Source organism: Electrophorus electricus, chromosome 7, assembly GCF_041902795.1.
Source record: "Electrophorus electricus isolate QZ-2024a chromosome 7, ASM4190279v1, whole genome shotgun sequence".
In the NCBI taxonomy this organism is placed as follows: domain Eukaryota; kingdom Metazoa; phylum Chordata; class Actinopteri; order Gymnotiformes; family Gymnotidae; genus Electrophorus; species Electrophorus electricus.
In genome coordinates this window covers 27,617,893-27,632,404 of record NC_137503.1, presented here as the reverse complement: position 1 = coordinate 27,632,404, position 14,512 = coordinate 27,617,893, and the positions used below count along the sequence as shown (strand labels likewise).

At 48.8% G+C, this 14,512-nt stretch overlaps 1 protein-coding gene across 7 annotated transcripts in view; it reads right to left on the bottom strand.

Annotated features, from left to right (window-relative positions):
- Window positions 1-50: 50 nt before the first annotated feature.
- nhsl1b (NHS-like 1b) overlaps window positions 51-14,512 on the bottom strand; it is a 69,370-nt gene continuing 54,908 nt past the window's right edge. For 3 of the 7 annotated variants that reach the window (XM_081717903.1, XM_081717905.1, XM_081717907.1), the window contains exons 4-9: window positions 13,341-13,527; window positions 12,040-12,171; window positions 7,017-10,265; window positions 5,161-5,287; window positions 4,077-4,115; window positions 51-3,150 (exon numbers count right to left, since the gene is read on the bottom strand). In XM_081717903.1, the coding sequence (XP_081574029.1) occupies window positions 2,475-3,150; window positions 4,077-4,115; window positions 5,161-5,287; window positions 7,017-10,265; window positions 12,040-12,171; window positions 13,341-13,527 (4,410 nt within the window). In that variant the 3' untranslated portion in view covers window positions 51-2,474. The remainder of the gene's footprint in view (window positions 3,151-4,076; window positions 4,116-5,160; window positions 5,288-7,016; window positions 10,266-12,039; window positions 12,172-13,340; window positions 13,528-14,512) is intronic. The other 4 variants (XM_081717906.1, XM_081717904.1, XM_081717909.1 and 1 more) reach the window with 4 other exon arrangements.

Here is a 14,512-nt window from a genome sequence, read left to right as displayed (position 1 = left end):
ACAACTGGCTGACAGGTGGCTGTGAATCAAGACAGACAGGACAGATGGGCCATTTTTAAACATCACGAAGTTTTATTACAGAGACATATACAAGAGGGTTAGCAGTCATCCGTATCGAGATCTTCCTCCATCTCACGTTTTCCTTGATTTTGGTTACCCATTCTAACTCTGTAACTCTGTCAACAATATGGTAGTGAGACTTCATAAACATCCTGCTATGGGAAAAGAAAATCTCAAAGCCAGACTTTTATTGATGAGGGTTGGAAGGTAATGTGATGCAGCTTCCCCCTCTAACCAATATAAATTGAGACATATATCTCCCATTTAAATCCCTGTCAACTATCTGAAATCACATTCTAGCGATTCTAAAATAAATACTCTACAAAGGTAAGCCACTCCCCTCTAACAAGGGCTTCTAAAATGTACAAATTCTTTGAAAATAAGTCCAGATGTTATTTCTTAATCATTTTTGTATGTATATACATAAAAAAACAATATAAAACTTCACAAGAAGAGTCTTTTCTGTGGAAAGGTCACAAGACAAGAGTTAGTAATTAAGCCTTTAAGTAAAAGCTATTCTTAACCAAACCCATAAAAGACGGGTTTGGTATTTTCAGTCCATACCTTATTAAAATTGTTTCCTAATGATTTATAATGATGCATATCATAATGCGACCCAAAGCCAATGTTTTGAGAAACGAACCACTCATCTACAACTGCTTCTCATTGCGTTTCCACAGTCCAGGGGGATGATCATTCAGGTCTTCAAAAACTTTTTCAAAAGGTGAAACTCACAGTATAGTCACTCATCTTCATGTATTTAATGTCTACTCAGAACATTTTCAATAGCAGTAGGCCTCATAGTTTCTATTGCTGCTGTACAATTGAACCATCTATAAACCACACAAAGTCAATCAAACCTGACAGAAAGCATGCTTTGCACCTTTCCGCCAGTAGAATGATTATGCTGTCTTCATCACCCACTGTAGCCCAAACCAGGAGTAACTAAGCAATGCCTGCTACATGGTATTAGTAAATCAGTTCTCGTTAAGCCACCTTTACAATCTGCCCTTGTTCCATTAGACTGGAGACTGAAGACAAGACAAACACATCAGCCAGAAGAAAGCAGTGGTAAGTCGCTAAGCTAGGGTGAGATGCATGCTACTGAGTGCACAACAGTGCGTGCTTCCCTTTTACCTGGGTTTCTCAGGGCTTAAACGATGAGCCCACTAAACTGTGTTTAAGCCCAGTGTGAAGAGTCCATGGAGTGGTGAATAACTAATGCTACTGGTGAGGTTATGAACACTTACCATTGATGGGAAACAACCACCTTTATAAGGTCTGGGCTGAAAAACAGCAAACCCTTAGAACTCCAGATAAATGCCGTCACTTATCCAGAATCTAGAAGTACGACAGCGACAGCTGGCTACGTTATTTACTGTTTAGCTCTTTGGTTACCCAAACCATTTCAAACAAAGCAGGTTTATTATTTGTTTTAAGCAAGTTTTCTCTTTTTTTAATGTAAAATGTTACTGTTTCTTTGCCATGTAAATGGGTTACAATCAATACAGGCATAATTCTTTTTAAATGATCAAACAGACAAACAGACATACACAGTGCAAACGCTACATGCTAAAAATCAAAACAAAGCATCTTATCAATAAGTCAGCGTCTCCGTTGTGCTACTCCAACAGTCCTCTTATGTGGGCTCCACATCTATTCTCATGCCTCGCCCACATGCTCAGGACGGGTGTGCGTGCCCATCTTAACCACAAGGAGGAAGAGAGAGTAAGAAACTGTGATGGAGCACATGACCGTGCTTCCGTGGACCTCCGCGAAGCAGGAGGTGGTCGTGGCTTCTAAGGGACTGGACTGCGAACAGTGGCCAGGAGACCCTCTACAGCACTTTGAGCCTTCCACAAAATGAATCTCATCCACCCACTAGTACCACTCCAGCAGCCAAAATGGATCACTTAGCAGTTTCTCCTGCTAATACATACTGCTTGTGTATCAGTCCTTATTAACCCATCTTCCCAATGTACAGTTATTCCTGAAATCCATTAGACTGGAAATGAATGATAACAGAAAATAAACAGTAAAAATAGACAGAAGAAAACAGGAGTACAATGGATAAGCTTGCGGAAATGAATGTACTACCAAAAATGAAAACATACCTTCCCTAACAAACAACCACAAAAATAGTTCAAATGAGATGATTCCATTTCTTTCTGTTGTTTTTGTGTCTGACTTTATGAAGAGCTGCTGCAACAGAAATTTGATTAGTGTTAAGGAGGCACCTTGTGGTCTTGCACTCGTCTTCTTCCGCACGGCCAGATTCGTCCAGTCCTGCACAGAGCCTGGAGAGTGGCCTGGAACCCCACACCCCTGGTGTCTGCGTCTACTGGCCCAGTCTTTGCTACTGCCAGGACGGAGACAAGCTCATCCCCTCATCTGAGGAAAAGTCTTTTGAACCCCTAACTGCTCTCCTCTTCACTTAAAGTGCTGCTGGAGTCCTGAGGGACCACAAGGGGCGTGGCTGCTGGAGAAACAGGGCGTGGCTCATCCCAGCCCTCCCCACTCTCAGCCAGCTCCCCCTCCCTTTCACAGATGACGGTCATGGGGCTGCTGAGGATTCGGCTGCGGGCGTTATACTTGCTGCTGGCAGCAGAAGGAGGCGTGCGTGACCGGCCGTACTTGGGCCCCATCAGAGAGGAAGGGGACATTGATGGCGGGGTGCCCAGAGAGTATCGTGGGAGCACACCCTCGCTCCGTGCCCAGTCCTCCGGTGCTCTTTTGCTGCGGCTGGGGGAAGCACAGGGGCTGTCGGGGGCCCCTGTTGGTGAGGCCAGGTCCAGCGTGGAATCGAGGGAGCGAGCCCTCTGGGAGCGCGGGTCAGTGGAACGCAGCATCTCGGTGGCCGACATGCGGAAGCTGGTCTCTGAACGGCTGCCCTTCTTCAGCAACAGGGCCTTAAAGGTGTCGCTGCTGGTGGCTGTCTTGCGCAGGCTGCGCTGGATGGAGCCCGTCTGCCGGGGCAGGGAGGAGCTGAGTGCCGGGCCCAACTCTGTGGGTGTGGTTGGGGGAGAGGAGGCGTGGCCTCGTGACCGGTCCTCCTCAGACTCTCTTCGTCCCAGAACCTTCCGCTTAGATCTGTAGAAAGAAAAAAAGAACAGGAGACAGGGAAAGAGAGTGAGAAAGTGAGTGTGTGTGTGTCTGTGTGTGTGTGTGTGTGTGTGTGTGTGTTAGGCATGCTTAAAAGGCAGAAGGTATGAACTGATGTATGTTCATTACTCAAATGGCAAAATGCATTTTTCTCTGAAACAGAAACTTTAAACACAAAAGTGAATTGCATCTAAAAGCAAGTTCTCTGTCTATTCTTAGTGCATTAGCTTAGACATGCATTAGTTATGTAGCCGGAAACACAGAACAAATTCTCTACCCATAGTCCACAGTTAAGCTTACTTCACGTTCTTCTGCCCTCAGGCTGAACAGATTCAAACAAAGTTGATTTTGTGATTAACTTTTCAGAGGAGCCACCACCCTTTATCGATTTCTCTGCCTTTTTTTTTTTTGATTAACCAGGAGAGCGTCTAGGAGTCCATGCTCCAGGAATATCAGAAAAGCAGGAATAACTTAATGGCACAAGATATCAGCGGCATCTTGAGCATGGACTGCACTTGAGTCTTTTATTTAAATGCAGTCACTTAGAAGCCAACAGAAAGATAAAAACTGCACAGTTTGCGGTTTTGAAGGCTGCTACTAACGCAAACACAGGGACAGCAGAATTAATCAACAAAGCCAAGTGGGAAAACTGCCCAAAAAGCATTTTAAACGCCACAGAACACTTCCTCTCCCTGCCAGCAGGGGCGCAGGACGTCCACACTCGCCAGGCAACGACTTCTGGGAGAAGTCGCATTCATTAGCACTGCGCCACTGCTGCAGATTATTGGAGTGAGGGATTAGCGAGGGAATAGAGCAGAAATGTATCCCTGCACTTAGGGATTATGGGGCTAATCCTGCCCAAGCATCACAGCGAGAGGGAAAGCACCAACGGGCAATTACTTGCCAGAGCGCACCTGGCATGCTGGGGAGAGTTCACGTCCAGCCTGGCCAGGCTGAACAGCGGAGCAGAGAGACCAAGGAGCCCAGAGGTGAACAGGAAGGAAAGAATGACAGACATGAAAGATCTCAGTAGAGGAGAAGGACATGAGTTATGAGGCACAATAGAACAGCGAGTCACAGAAGAGAAAAACAGGAAGAGGAAGGCACGGAAGCCGAGCTGATCAACTCTTTATCAGATTCTACATTTAATCAGACAGGGATTATGGCAGAAGTGAGATCAAACTAATTAAAATCATATAATTGGCATAATATCAAACATTACTTAAAACTGAATCTCTAAAATGTCTTGTTCATATTGCTATGAAAGGCAAAAATGGTTAAATGAATTGTGGATGAGTGCACATAACATGTAGCCTAGGTATGTATGCCATACTCTGTGTTGCCTTCTATTTTAAGGTTAACAACATTTCACTGTAGTAGTATTTCAGGGAGAAACTGCAGACACACTCATGCACACACACTATCACACTCACACACGTGTACAGTAGCAGGGGGGAGCAAATCTCTTGATTGAAATAGTGCGACATGCTGTAGATCTTTAAAAAAAACTGTTACACACAACAGAAACAAGAGAGCACAGTTCTAAGGTATGTGGTTACAAATTCAAAATAGCTTTAGGAGTGTAAGTGTATGTGTATCTATATTTGTAAGCTAAACACACCCAGCATATATACCCAGATCACTAAGCTAAAGCCCATGTGACCCTGTGGCCCGTGGGAATAAGGACAAGGGTGTTGTGCTCCTGAATAATGAATGACTGAATGAGAGGGGCTCTTTTCATCCACTAACACAGCCTGGCTCTGCAAGAGCCTCCAGTGGAGGGACCCAGGGGCCCTGCAAAAGCCTCTCCACCTGCTCCACCGTCCAGCTTTGCTGGATTTGTCCGAGAGTGGAGAGGATGGCCTGCTTTAAAGTTAGATGAGGGTGGGCAAGGAGGCTTAGCCATGGAGGGGGTGTGGGAGAGGGGGAGCAGGATTGGAGGTCGATGAGGAGGAGTAGGAGGAGGACAGGGTGCTGAGAGACAGGGCGGAGGAGTACCTGTGAATGGCTGCGAAGAGGTCCTCGGTGGTGCGGGGCCGTGTGGGCGTCACCATGTCCTTAAAGGCGTTGCTGTTGACGCCGGGCGCCGGCGAGGATCCTGCCGTGCTGGGCTCGAACACCTCACCTGAGAGGCGCGTGGCATGGTGTTACATTCGCACACTCACACTCCGCACGAATCACACATTGGCATTCACAGCAGAGCAAGAGCTATAGCTGTTATGTGTTCTGACACATAGTGTTCTTTATGGAGAGGAAAAACAACCACCCACATTCTCATACCTTCTGTAAAATGTACACTGCATACATAGTACACATTACAAAGCCAGTCACGGCCAAAAACCATGTTGCATCTATAAATAGTGTGTAGATAGACAAATACTTACTTCTAGAGTGAAATAATCAACACATTGTAATATGTACAGGCAACACCAGAAGACAGAAATATTTAGAATGAAAGATGCGACACCCACAGATGATGGGACAGGCAAAGTCCCCAACTGCAGTTACAGCTACAGTCTAGTCTGCTACCTCATCTGAGTGAGAAACATATTCGAACATGCAAACACCTCATTCGGTCTTCGACACACAGGAGGACAAACACTAATTCCTATAGACCCCTGAAATCAAATACCTATGAAGTACAAAATGTTGTGCTCTTACATCCTCATAGACGAATGCAGCTCCCCATTAGAGTCGAGCCGCTCTGCTCCTGTCCCCTCTCTCTGTCTCTGCTCGTCTCCCATCTGCACTTGCCTGAGACGATGCAGGCGAACTCGCATTACGCGCTCCCTTTTACTCATCCTCCCTCCCCGCCCTTCCTCCCTCCATCCTCCATCCTCTTCTACCCAGGGCTGACCTATACTCCTCCCCTCCAGTTTAACTGGCCCTGCCCCAGGAAGACCCATCCTGCCACCATGATGAGGGGGGGAGGAGAGAGAGAGAGCAAGAGAGAGAGAGAGAGAGAGAGAGAGGTCGAATGAGGGAAAGGGAGGGCGAGTGTAACAGCTCGGATGGAGCACAGTGAGAGTCAGGAAGGGAAGAAAACAGAGTGGAAAGAGTGACACAGTGAGCGAGAGTCAGACTGTGACTGTGGGAAATAAACAAGAAAAAGACCAGTTGAAATAGCTGAATTAAAGAGAATTAAATTGCAAATGGAAATCGAAAAATAGGGATCAGCAGGATGACAGGTGATAGAGTTGGACAGGAGAGAGAGTTGGATGGTAAAGGGGAATGACAGAACAGAGGACAGATGGTGGAAGGGGAGGGGTGGTTGGATGTACAGAATGAGAGTTGAAGAAAGAGAGAGGGGGACAGGAGGAAGAGGAAGAACACACCCAAATGGCTGCTGTAGTGGTGTTCCACATTAAGCCTCGCTTCACCAGGAGAAGGTGGAAATAAACAAAAACCTCAGCTTTGATTGACCACAAAGGAAACGAAAACCAAGTACTATCAGCTGTACTATGACACCCCCAGAGAGGCGAAATTCGAAACCTCTCCAATTACGCAGCATAACCAATACTCAGAATAACTGCCAATATCCAGATTGATGGTTCACTCACAGTTCCTTAAAATTGATTAACTACCAGATGACACAATTAACCTTCAGAAAATTGGTAAAGCACAGTGTGACTGCTCTAATGCTAACAAAGTTTCTCTCATGTGCCTTAGTCTGACTTCTTTTAGTCTGTACATTTTTCCCTTGTACTTTATCAAACATTAGGGAACATTTATTATAATCCCATGTTTCCAGCATTTAAAAAAAGAAAGTTATGAAAAATGTATGCATATATGTCACCCACTTAGACAAATGATCCCCTGCTACTGAGAGGAAAATTAGGAAAGATCTGACTCACCATTTTCATCATCTTTAGAGCTGACAGATCCTGTAGTGCTGCCCACCCCATCTTCATCTTCTCCATACTCCTCTTCCTCCTCTTCTCCCTCTGAAGTGTCCTTAAACTCACCAGCACCTGCCTCCTGGATGATGTCAGTCTGGGAAGGTTCCTCCGCCTGACTAGGAGTTGGAGGCATGCTACTTTCAGATTCGCTCATCTCACCAGACGATGAACTGTTAGTGGTGCTTTCATCATTCTCTTTCTCCTGCTCCTCCACAGAGAGGGATTCCTGAGCTTCTGTGCTACTGGAGCCAACAGTCACGTCTTCGTGAAGCCCTTGATGCTCAGCAGCATCTTTCTCACTGGCCCGAGTCCATTCCTCCACCTCCTGCACATGCTCAGGTGTTGAAGCTGAGATGCTGATATGAAATTTGGGCTTCTTGGAGACCGCAGGAGGTTTTTTCTTGGGTGTGGTGTTTTGTGGCGACAGGCCTCTCTCCAGTCCATCCACTTCATCCTTAGGTACAACGTTGTTAAGGTCTATAGAATCACCCAAAAGGCCACAAGTCTGTTCAGAGGGCAATTCTTTCACAGGTTTTACCTCATGAAGTGGCATTGCAGCAAAGCTGCTATGTGCAGGAAGCTTCTTCTGAGGGGATGAAGGACTTGGTGGTCCATACTTATCTGGAGCTGAGTGAGATGCCAGAGGCAAAACAGTCAGATGTTCTATTTTTTTTAACTTCTCTGGTGTCCAGGGCTTAGTTGTCATTTGGTTAGTTCCTGTTTCCTGAAATTTGGAACTGTCCACCCCACTGTTCTCTGGGCGTTTGACTGATCGGAGCTGCACACTCTGGAGGGCAAAGGGAGTGATTACTGGCATGGCAGACCTGCCAGACTCCTCAGAGTGAATGGAGGATGACCTTCTCACTGAGCTCAATGGCTTGAGCCTATCTTTTATTCCCACTAAGTGTGCAGGGGAAGGAATAGCTGGTGTCATGGTGGGTAGGGATGGAGCTGTGGGAGGAGCATAAGCACAGCCAATGGGAGGGCAATGAGGAGGAGGAGGAGGAGGGGGGGGAGGGGGAGGGGGAGGTGGTGTATGAAGAGTGGGGCTAAAAGAGCCATTAAGTGACATGCTGTGATCATTCAACATCTCTGGTGGAGGGGGTGGTGGAAACTCAGGAGATGAGTTTGAGGATAGCAAATTTATGGATGCCTCCTGCATGGGGGTGGAGAGCAATGCAGAAGAAGGTGGGGGTGGGAAGGTTTGGGATATGGTGCATGCCGGGCTGGAAAGTGGAAGAGGTGCAGATGTCAAGGAAGGTGGTAGTGGTGGAGGTGGAGGGGGAATGCTGTTTCTGGTCGAATCTGAGGTGTTGGAGGACAGCGACGTGGAAGAGGAGGAGATGGACACAGAAGACAGCAGAGACGACTTCCTCTCAGGCACACGGGGCTTGGGCTTGCAGCCGGAGGGTGACATGGACCTCATGAAGGAGGGGACAGGGGTACCAGCAGTTGGAGTGTTGGACTGACTTGAATATCCACTCGAAGGGGAGGTCAACCGATGCAACCTGTCAGGTGAGGAGGTGTTTGCCTGAGGCTTTGCTGACACATCACCCTGGGCAGGAGCGACAGTTGCCTGGATACCCTGTCCATTTGCCATGCTGCCCGGTTGCCCTCCACTAGACAAAGTGTTCGTATGAGGAGATGACACTGTCTGCTCACTATGCGGACGAGGGTAATCCACATAATAGCCCCAGGACTCTGCGTAGTCTGAACGCAGGCTGCTGGTGTCACTCTGTGACGGTGTGACATGACAGATGGAATAGACATTAGCAACCCCTGCAGCCGACACCCCGCTGCTCCCGGCGCTTACGCTACTCTGGCTTCTCGAACGCAGCAGCCAGGGCTCCTCATAGTCGCTGCAAGGGCTATGAGACGGTGAGGTGGACGACCCTTTCCCTTTCAGCCCATTCTGGAGGGACTGCTGTAAGGTAGCGATCAGTGACTCATTAAGTACTGACCCACTGCTAGCATCCACTGCACTGTTAGCGTGGCTGACGTGCTTGGGCTTTCGCCGAAGCGAATCTGTCCGCGCTGGCGGGAGGGGCGGCTTTTTACACTTCCGAAGGGAGATGGAACGGGACAGCGAGCGGTCACTGTACCAGGAAGCACGGTCTCCCAGCTGGCTCATGCACTCGTACATGCTGTGCCTGGTTGGCCTGCCTGCCACGCTGTGACTCTTGGCAGTCAGGCCAGAGTCCAGGTGCATAGAAGTGTAGTAGCCGTCGTTGTCCATTGAGTAGAGGGAGCTGGAGTCGGTGCCTTTAGAGGAGTGCTCCAGACTGTTATATAGTTGAGCAATGGGGGTGGAGCAGTTGGAGGTCAGCGTCCTTCTGGACGGCACGTTCTCGGGGGTGTCGTAAATCCACTGCTCGTCTGATGAGGCCGTCCCAGCCGCGACGGTGCTGTGGCTGGTCAAACTACTGTCGGACTGACTGGCCCTCTGTGTGTCCGCCTCTGGCGTGTCAGCACCGGCTGTCGTGCTGGGCGAGCTCACCCCGTTGTGGGTCGAGGCCATGGTAAGAGGTTCCGCGTGTGGTTGGTGGTTCGGGATGGGTGCGGCATGGAGGGCAATGACCTCAGATGAACACGACAGGGTGGCGTTGGGGATGAGTGACGTGGAGTAGGGTGCGTGAGGAGAAACCACGCAGGCAGGGCCAGAGATGGAGCCCCACTCCCCCCGAGAACCCCTCACCTCTTGGGATTTGGGCCGAGCTGGCGTGCTGGTCCTGGGGGTATTCCTCATGTGGACCACGGTCTCGTCAGCCTGGAGCTTGCCGATGTGGCGAGGGGGTGTGGCTGAGCCGTTGCCTGGCCCGGACGGGCTGCTGCTGCAGGGCGGAGCTGCGTTAAGAGAGACGCGTGCACCGCGGGGCAGGCTGTGGCAGCGCAGCAACTCGCCATTACAGTGCGGCGCCATGATGCGCACCGGAGGGCCGGAGGAGGGGCCGTCCGACACAGTGGATACGTTAGTCGCAGACGTGGAGATACCCGCCATCTGAGCAGCGATCCCCTGGCCCCGCTGTGCCCGGATCCTCCGCATGGAGGGCGGGACAATTTTTACCTCCTCGGTCTGGCAGCCGGAATCCTTCTTCTCGGAGCGCATGAGTGTGGAGCACACACTGCTGGAACGTGCCAGTGTCGAATAGTGTCCAGGAATAAACATGGACTGTGGTCGGAGCTCCCCTCCGCGTCCTTTAGCCGCTGCAGAGCACAACGGTAATGAGACGCAGTCATGAGCAAGAATACAGCTGCTCTCCACTCCCCCTCCCACCCCTTTACCCCTTCCTGACATCAGCTGTCAATCGGACTGAAGTCTGTCTACTGGGAGAGCTAATTAATTTGATTAGCTGCAACTGCATCTGACATGTTAATAACTTCTGGAAAGTTTGATTAGTGTTGATAGCCTAAAGGCAGACTGCTGGTATATTGCCTAGTCCTAAGAGTGCTTGTGTGAATGTGCACTTGCTAAGAGGATAGTCTTCCGGCATGGGGGATGAGCAACTGGTATAGTAACATGGACAGACGGATTCTTTCTCTCTCTCTTAGACATGCACACACTCACAAATGCGCACACCCACACAATCTCCCTCTTTTTCACACATACCCACCTACACAACCCCAACACACGTGAGCACGTTTGAATTTGCTAACAGAAATGCAAGCACAGAATTTTAAAATGCTATTGCTACCTCACAAATGCAAAAACGATGCTGTGTGTAAGATGTAAATGTGCTGGTGCACCATACACTCATCTTTTACAATAAAACGGAATGCACAATCCCATTAGCATCACTTTTTAATGGGGAAAACTGAAACCCCATACAAGAGTAATCGTGACATTGAGGCTGTGTGTCAGAAAACAGGTCTTAAAGGCGCTGCTAGCACATCAGCTTAGCTTTGATCTACAGAGAAACAGTGCTTGAATAAACAAGAAAACGGCACTTAAGCCAGGATTCATACTTCATTGCCATGGTCAGGACATCATTTGAGAGCTTGAGCCCCATTGCTGCACCCACACCCATCTATCCAAGGTTAGATACCGAAGGTTAGGATGGTTAAAAGATTAGACTCATTCCTATAACTGACAGTAGGAGAAAGGGACTTAGGAAACACCACACAGAGGGTTTTTTCCCTTCAATTTACATTCTAGTGTAGGGGGGAAGTGGCATTAAAGGCAGAAAGAGCTTCAGGTCTAAAAACGCATCATTGCATCTACATGCACAGGTAGTGTTTCGACTGCGGCTGTTTCGACACTTGGTGGAGCGTGGCCGTGCCCCGAGCTTTCTTTCCCTCTGCAGGTACTTCAGCTGCAGGGCCCTGCCCCCTCCTCTGTTCCTCCAACACAGAAAATATGCCGTGGTCTGCCAGGAGAACATGGCGAAGGGGATTAAAGCCAGGCTTCTGTGGGCTGTGAAGCGCAGGGCTCTATATGTAGCCCTCACCGCCTCGGCCGAGTGTTAGCGCTCAGGAACAGGAACCGATCCTCCATGTACCCGGGGGGATGTGATGGGGGTGGGGTGGGGGGGCGGTGAGTGGAAGCGGGTTCCATCTGATCGTAGGTGCTGAATGCTGAGGTTATGTAATGAGGAAGTGTGGAGATTCAGGGGTAAAGACTGTGTGAGACAGCGATGAATGCTGCTGGGATGTGGAATGATGCAGTCTGCTGAAGGAGACAGGACGAAGGGACACGCTGTCCGGGAAGGAGGAATGGCCTTGGGGCCGGAAGTTAAAAAAAAAAAAAAAAAACACTGCACACTGCTCAGGTGTAGGAATACAGATTGGAGCTGGAGGGGGAGGGAGTCGGACTGGGGGATGGACGGAGGTTCAAATCAGAGTCAAAAACGGAAAAACAGTGAGAGTGCGACTGGAGGCTACACTAGACTGGGCTATCCTAGGGTAGATGGGAGGTGGGGTCTACTTGATGGAGGCGGGGCAGGAGAGACTAGAGGCGGGGACTGGCAGAGCCATAGCATACCTAGATCCGGCTGGACGTGGTCAGGCAGCCCTGATATAGTCTTTCTCCGCTTGGCCTTCTTGGGCCGGCGGGCCAGAGTGTCCATGTTTATAAGCGAGCGGCGGACGCTGGCCTGCCGGTCAAACGTCTCCCCTGGAGACCAGGTGAGGGGGCAGGTTTGTGTGTGGGGGAGGGGGGCAGACAGGCAGAAGGAGGCAGTTAGTGACAAGCATGCATTCCTCATGCAAAGAACACACACACACACACACAAGCCCACAGACACATGAACAAATGTTACAAAAAAACAAAGAAAACCGATAAATTCTCTCCCATTATCGGCCTCTTAGATGAACTCTGAGGGAAAGGTGACAATTTCTGATTTCTTCACTGAAAGTAAGAGTATGCCATCTTTGATAAAATATAATCAAAGCCAAAGCCAGTGTGTGTGTGTGTGTGTGTGTGTGTGTGTGTGTGTGTGTGTGTGTGTGTGTGTGTGTGTGTGTGTGTGTGTGTGTGTGTACTCGGGGGGCAGGACCTGGGCAAGCGAATTTCAGGGACTGCACTGCTGGCAGACTGAGCTAGAGAATGCCAAGGCATCTGAGGCACTGGCAGAGCTGGCAGACTCATTCAGGGTGTGTATGTGTGAGAGAGAGAGCTAGAGAGAGAGAATGAGAGGTGTTTTAAATGTAATATTGCTTCATTTAATTGAGTCAAAGTGGAGTGCTGCAGAGAATGATAATTTGAGTTTCCCTCAGAAACACCACTGAGGGAAATAGTTTTCATAAGGTTTAAGATTTTTGAATGACTGTGTGTACACAGTGTGTGTGTGTGTGTGTGTGTGTGTGTGTGTGTGTGTGTGTGTGTGTGTATAAAGGTCTTCGTGAAAGGATTTGTGTTTGACCTTTGACAGTTCATTCCAAGATCAGGGAGAACAAAGTGCTTAGTCAAAGTTATAACTGAGTACACAGAAGGTCAGAGCTGGGGGAGGGGCGGTTGAGGTTAATATAACCAAAGATTCAGCTGTTAATGTGTTAGTACATGCAACCATGCAGTGACCCATGTTTATACGCACAAAAGCACAGAACACTGACAGTCCACATAATCCACAATGCCAGTTAAGCCATAGGCATTCTGATGTCAGCGCTTGGCAATGGCTTAGAGAAGCACGCACAAACGTCTGCCCTACAGTGGTCAGAGTAATACCTCAAAAAGCTGGAGCTCTACACATCCACGGCCCCTGTGTAGCTATCCGAATGTGCTTAGCTGAATTAGTCTCTTCTGACTCCTTACCTGTGCCTGACAGATCCCTGTGCGTGTCTCACCTGTGACGTTGATGGGGACAATGTCAGTCACAATGGCCTGAGCCTGTTGCCTCATCTTTTCCTCAGGGGTAGGCAGGGTCTTGTACCGCAGCTCTTGCCCATCGACCTCTGGCCCCTCCCTCTGCACTGGAGTCTGGGCCCTCATTGGGTGGGCGCGTGTCTCCTGTTCTCCAGAGGAGGCAATGGACTAGGGAAGGAGGAGGGAGAGGTGAGGGTTCAGTACCAGAGAGGGCACCCCTAAACCTCTGGTGGACAGAGAAGAGAGGAGTGTGCCAACTAAGCTCTTGGGGTAGGGAGGGGTGGGGGTGGTGGTCTCCTACAGCAAAACAGTTTTTATTACTGCTTTCATTTGACTGCCAGAGGCTCTTATAACCCTGCCTGCTCTTCTACTGCTCCAGGAGTACAAGCTGCACTTTCATGGTCAATTGGACACAAAACACACACACTCAAATTCGCATATACATGCGCATACACATGCACTCACTCACACACACACACACACACACACACACACACACACACACACACACACTCACACACACTCACACACTCTGAAAAGACACTCACCCCCAGACAGAAGTGAGGCAGAGAGGAGTCAGGAAAAGAGGGAGAGTGAGAATTCAGCCAGGCATTAAAACTCAGTTCACGCATTGTGATTAGTCAGTTGGAGCTTCTTTCAGCTGCACTACAAACGGACACACTGCTGTCTGACTCCCAATGTCACACCTGGGCCTTTCACAGCAGTGCGGGCCACGAAAAGCCTGGGCAGCCGCATCACAGCTCAGGCTCTTTCCAGGTTATCCACTGGGTCTCATCACTGAGAAATTCCCAACACTGAGAAACATCCACCCAAAGCTGCTGCTACAAGAATTTGAATCAGTCTTTCCAACACATAAACTACAGAGAATTAAAGATTTGTAATCTGTTCACTTGCTGTAAAAAAAAAAGAAAAAAGAAAACCTTGATACTGTTCATCTCTTCCTGTGCCGGAAATCACACAACATAAGACAACACAAAGATTCCCTGTTATCTTATACATGTACCACACTACAAATTTGTCTACCATGGGAAAGAAAAGATTTACAGAAAGCTAGTAAAACACCAGTGAAGACACCAGTATGGCTGTTCTCTCTAACCTCTGGTTACAATAGGAATGTGAGGGAATACTAAAG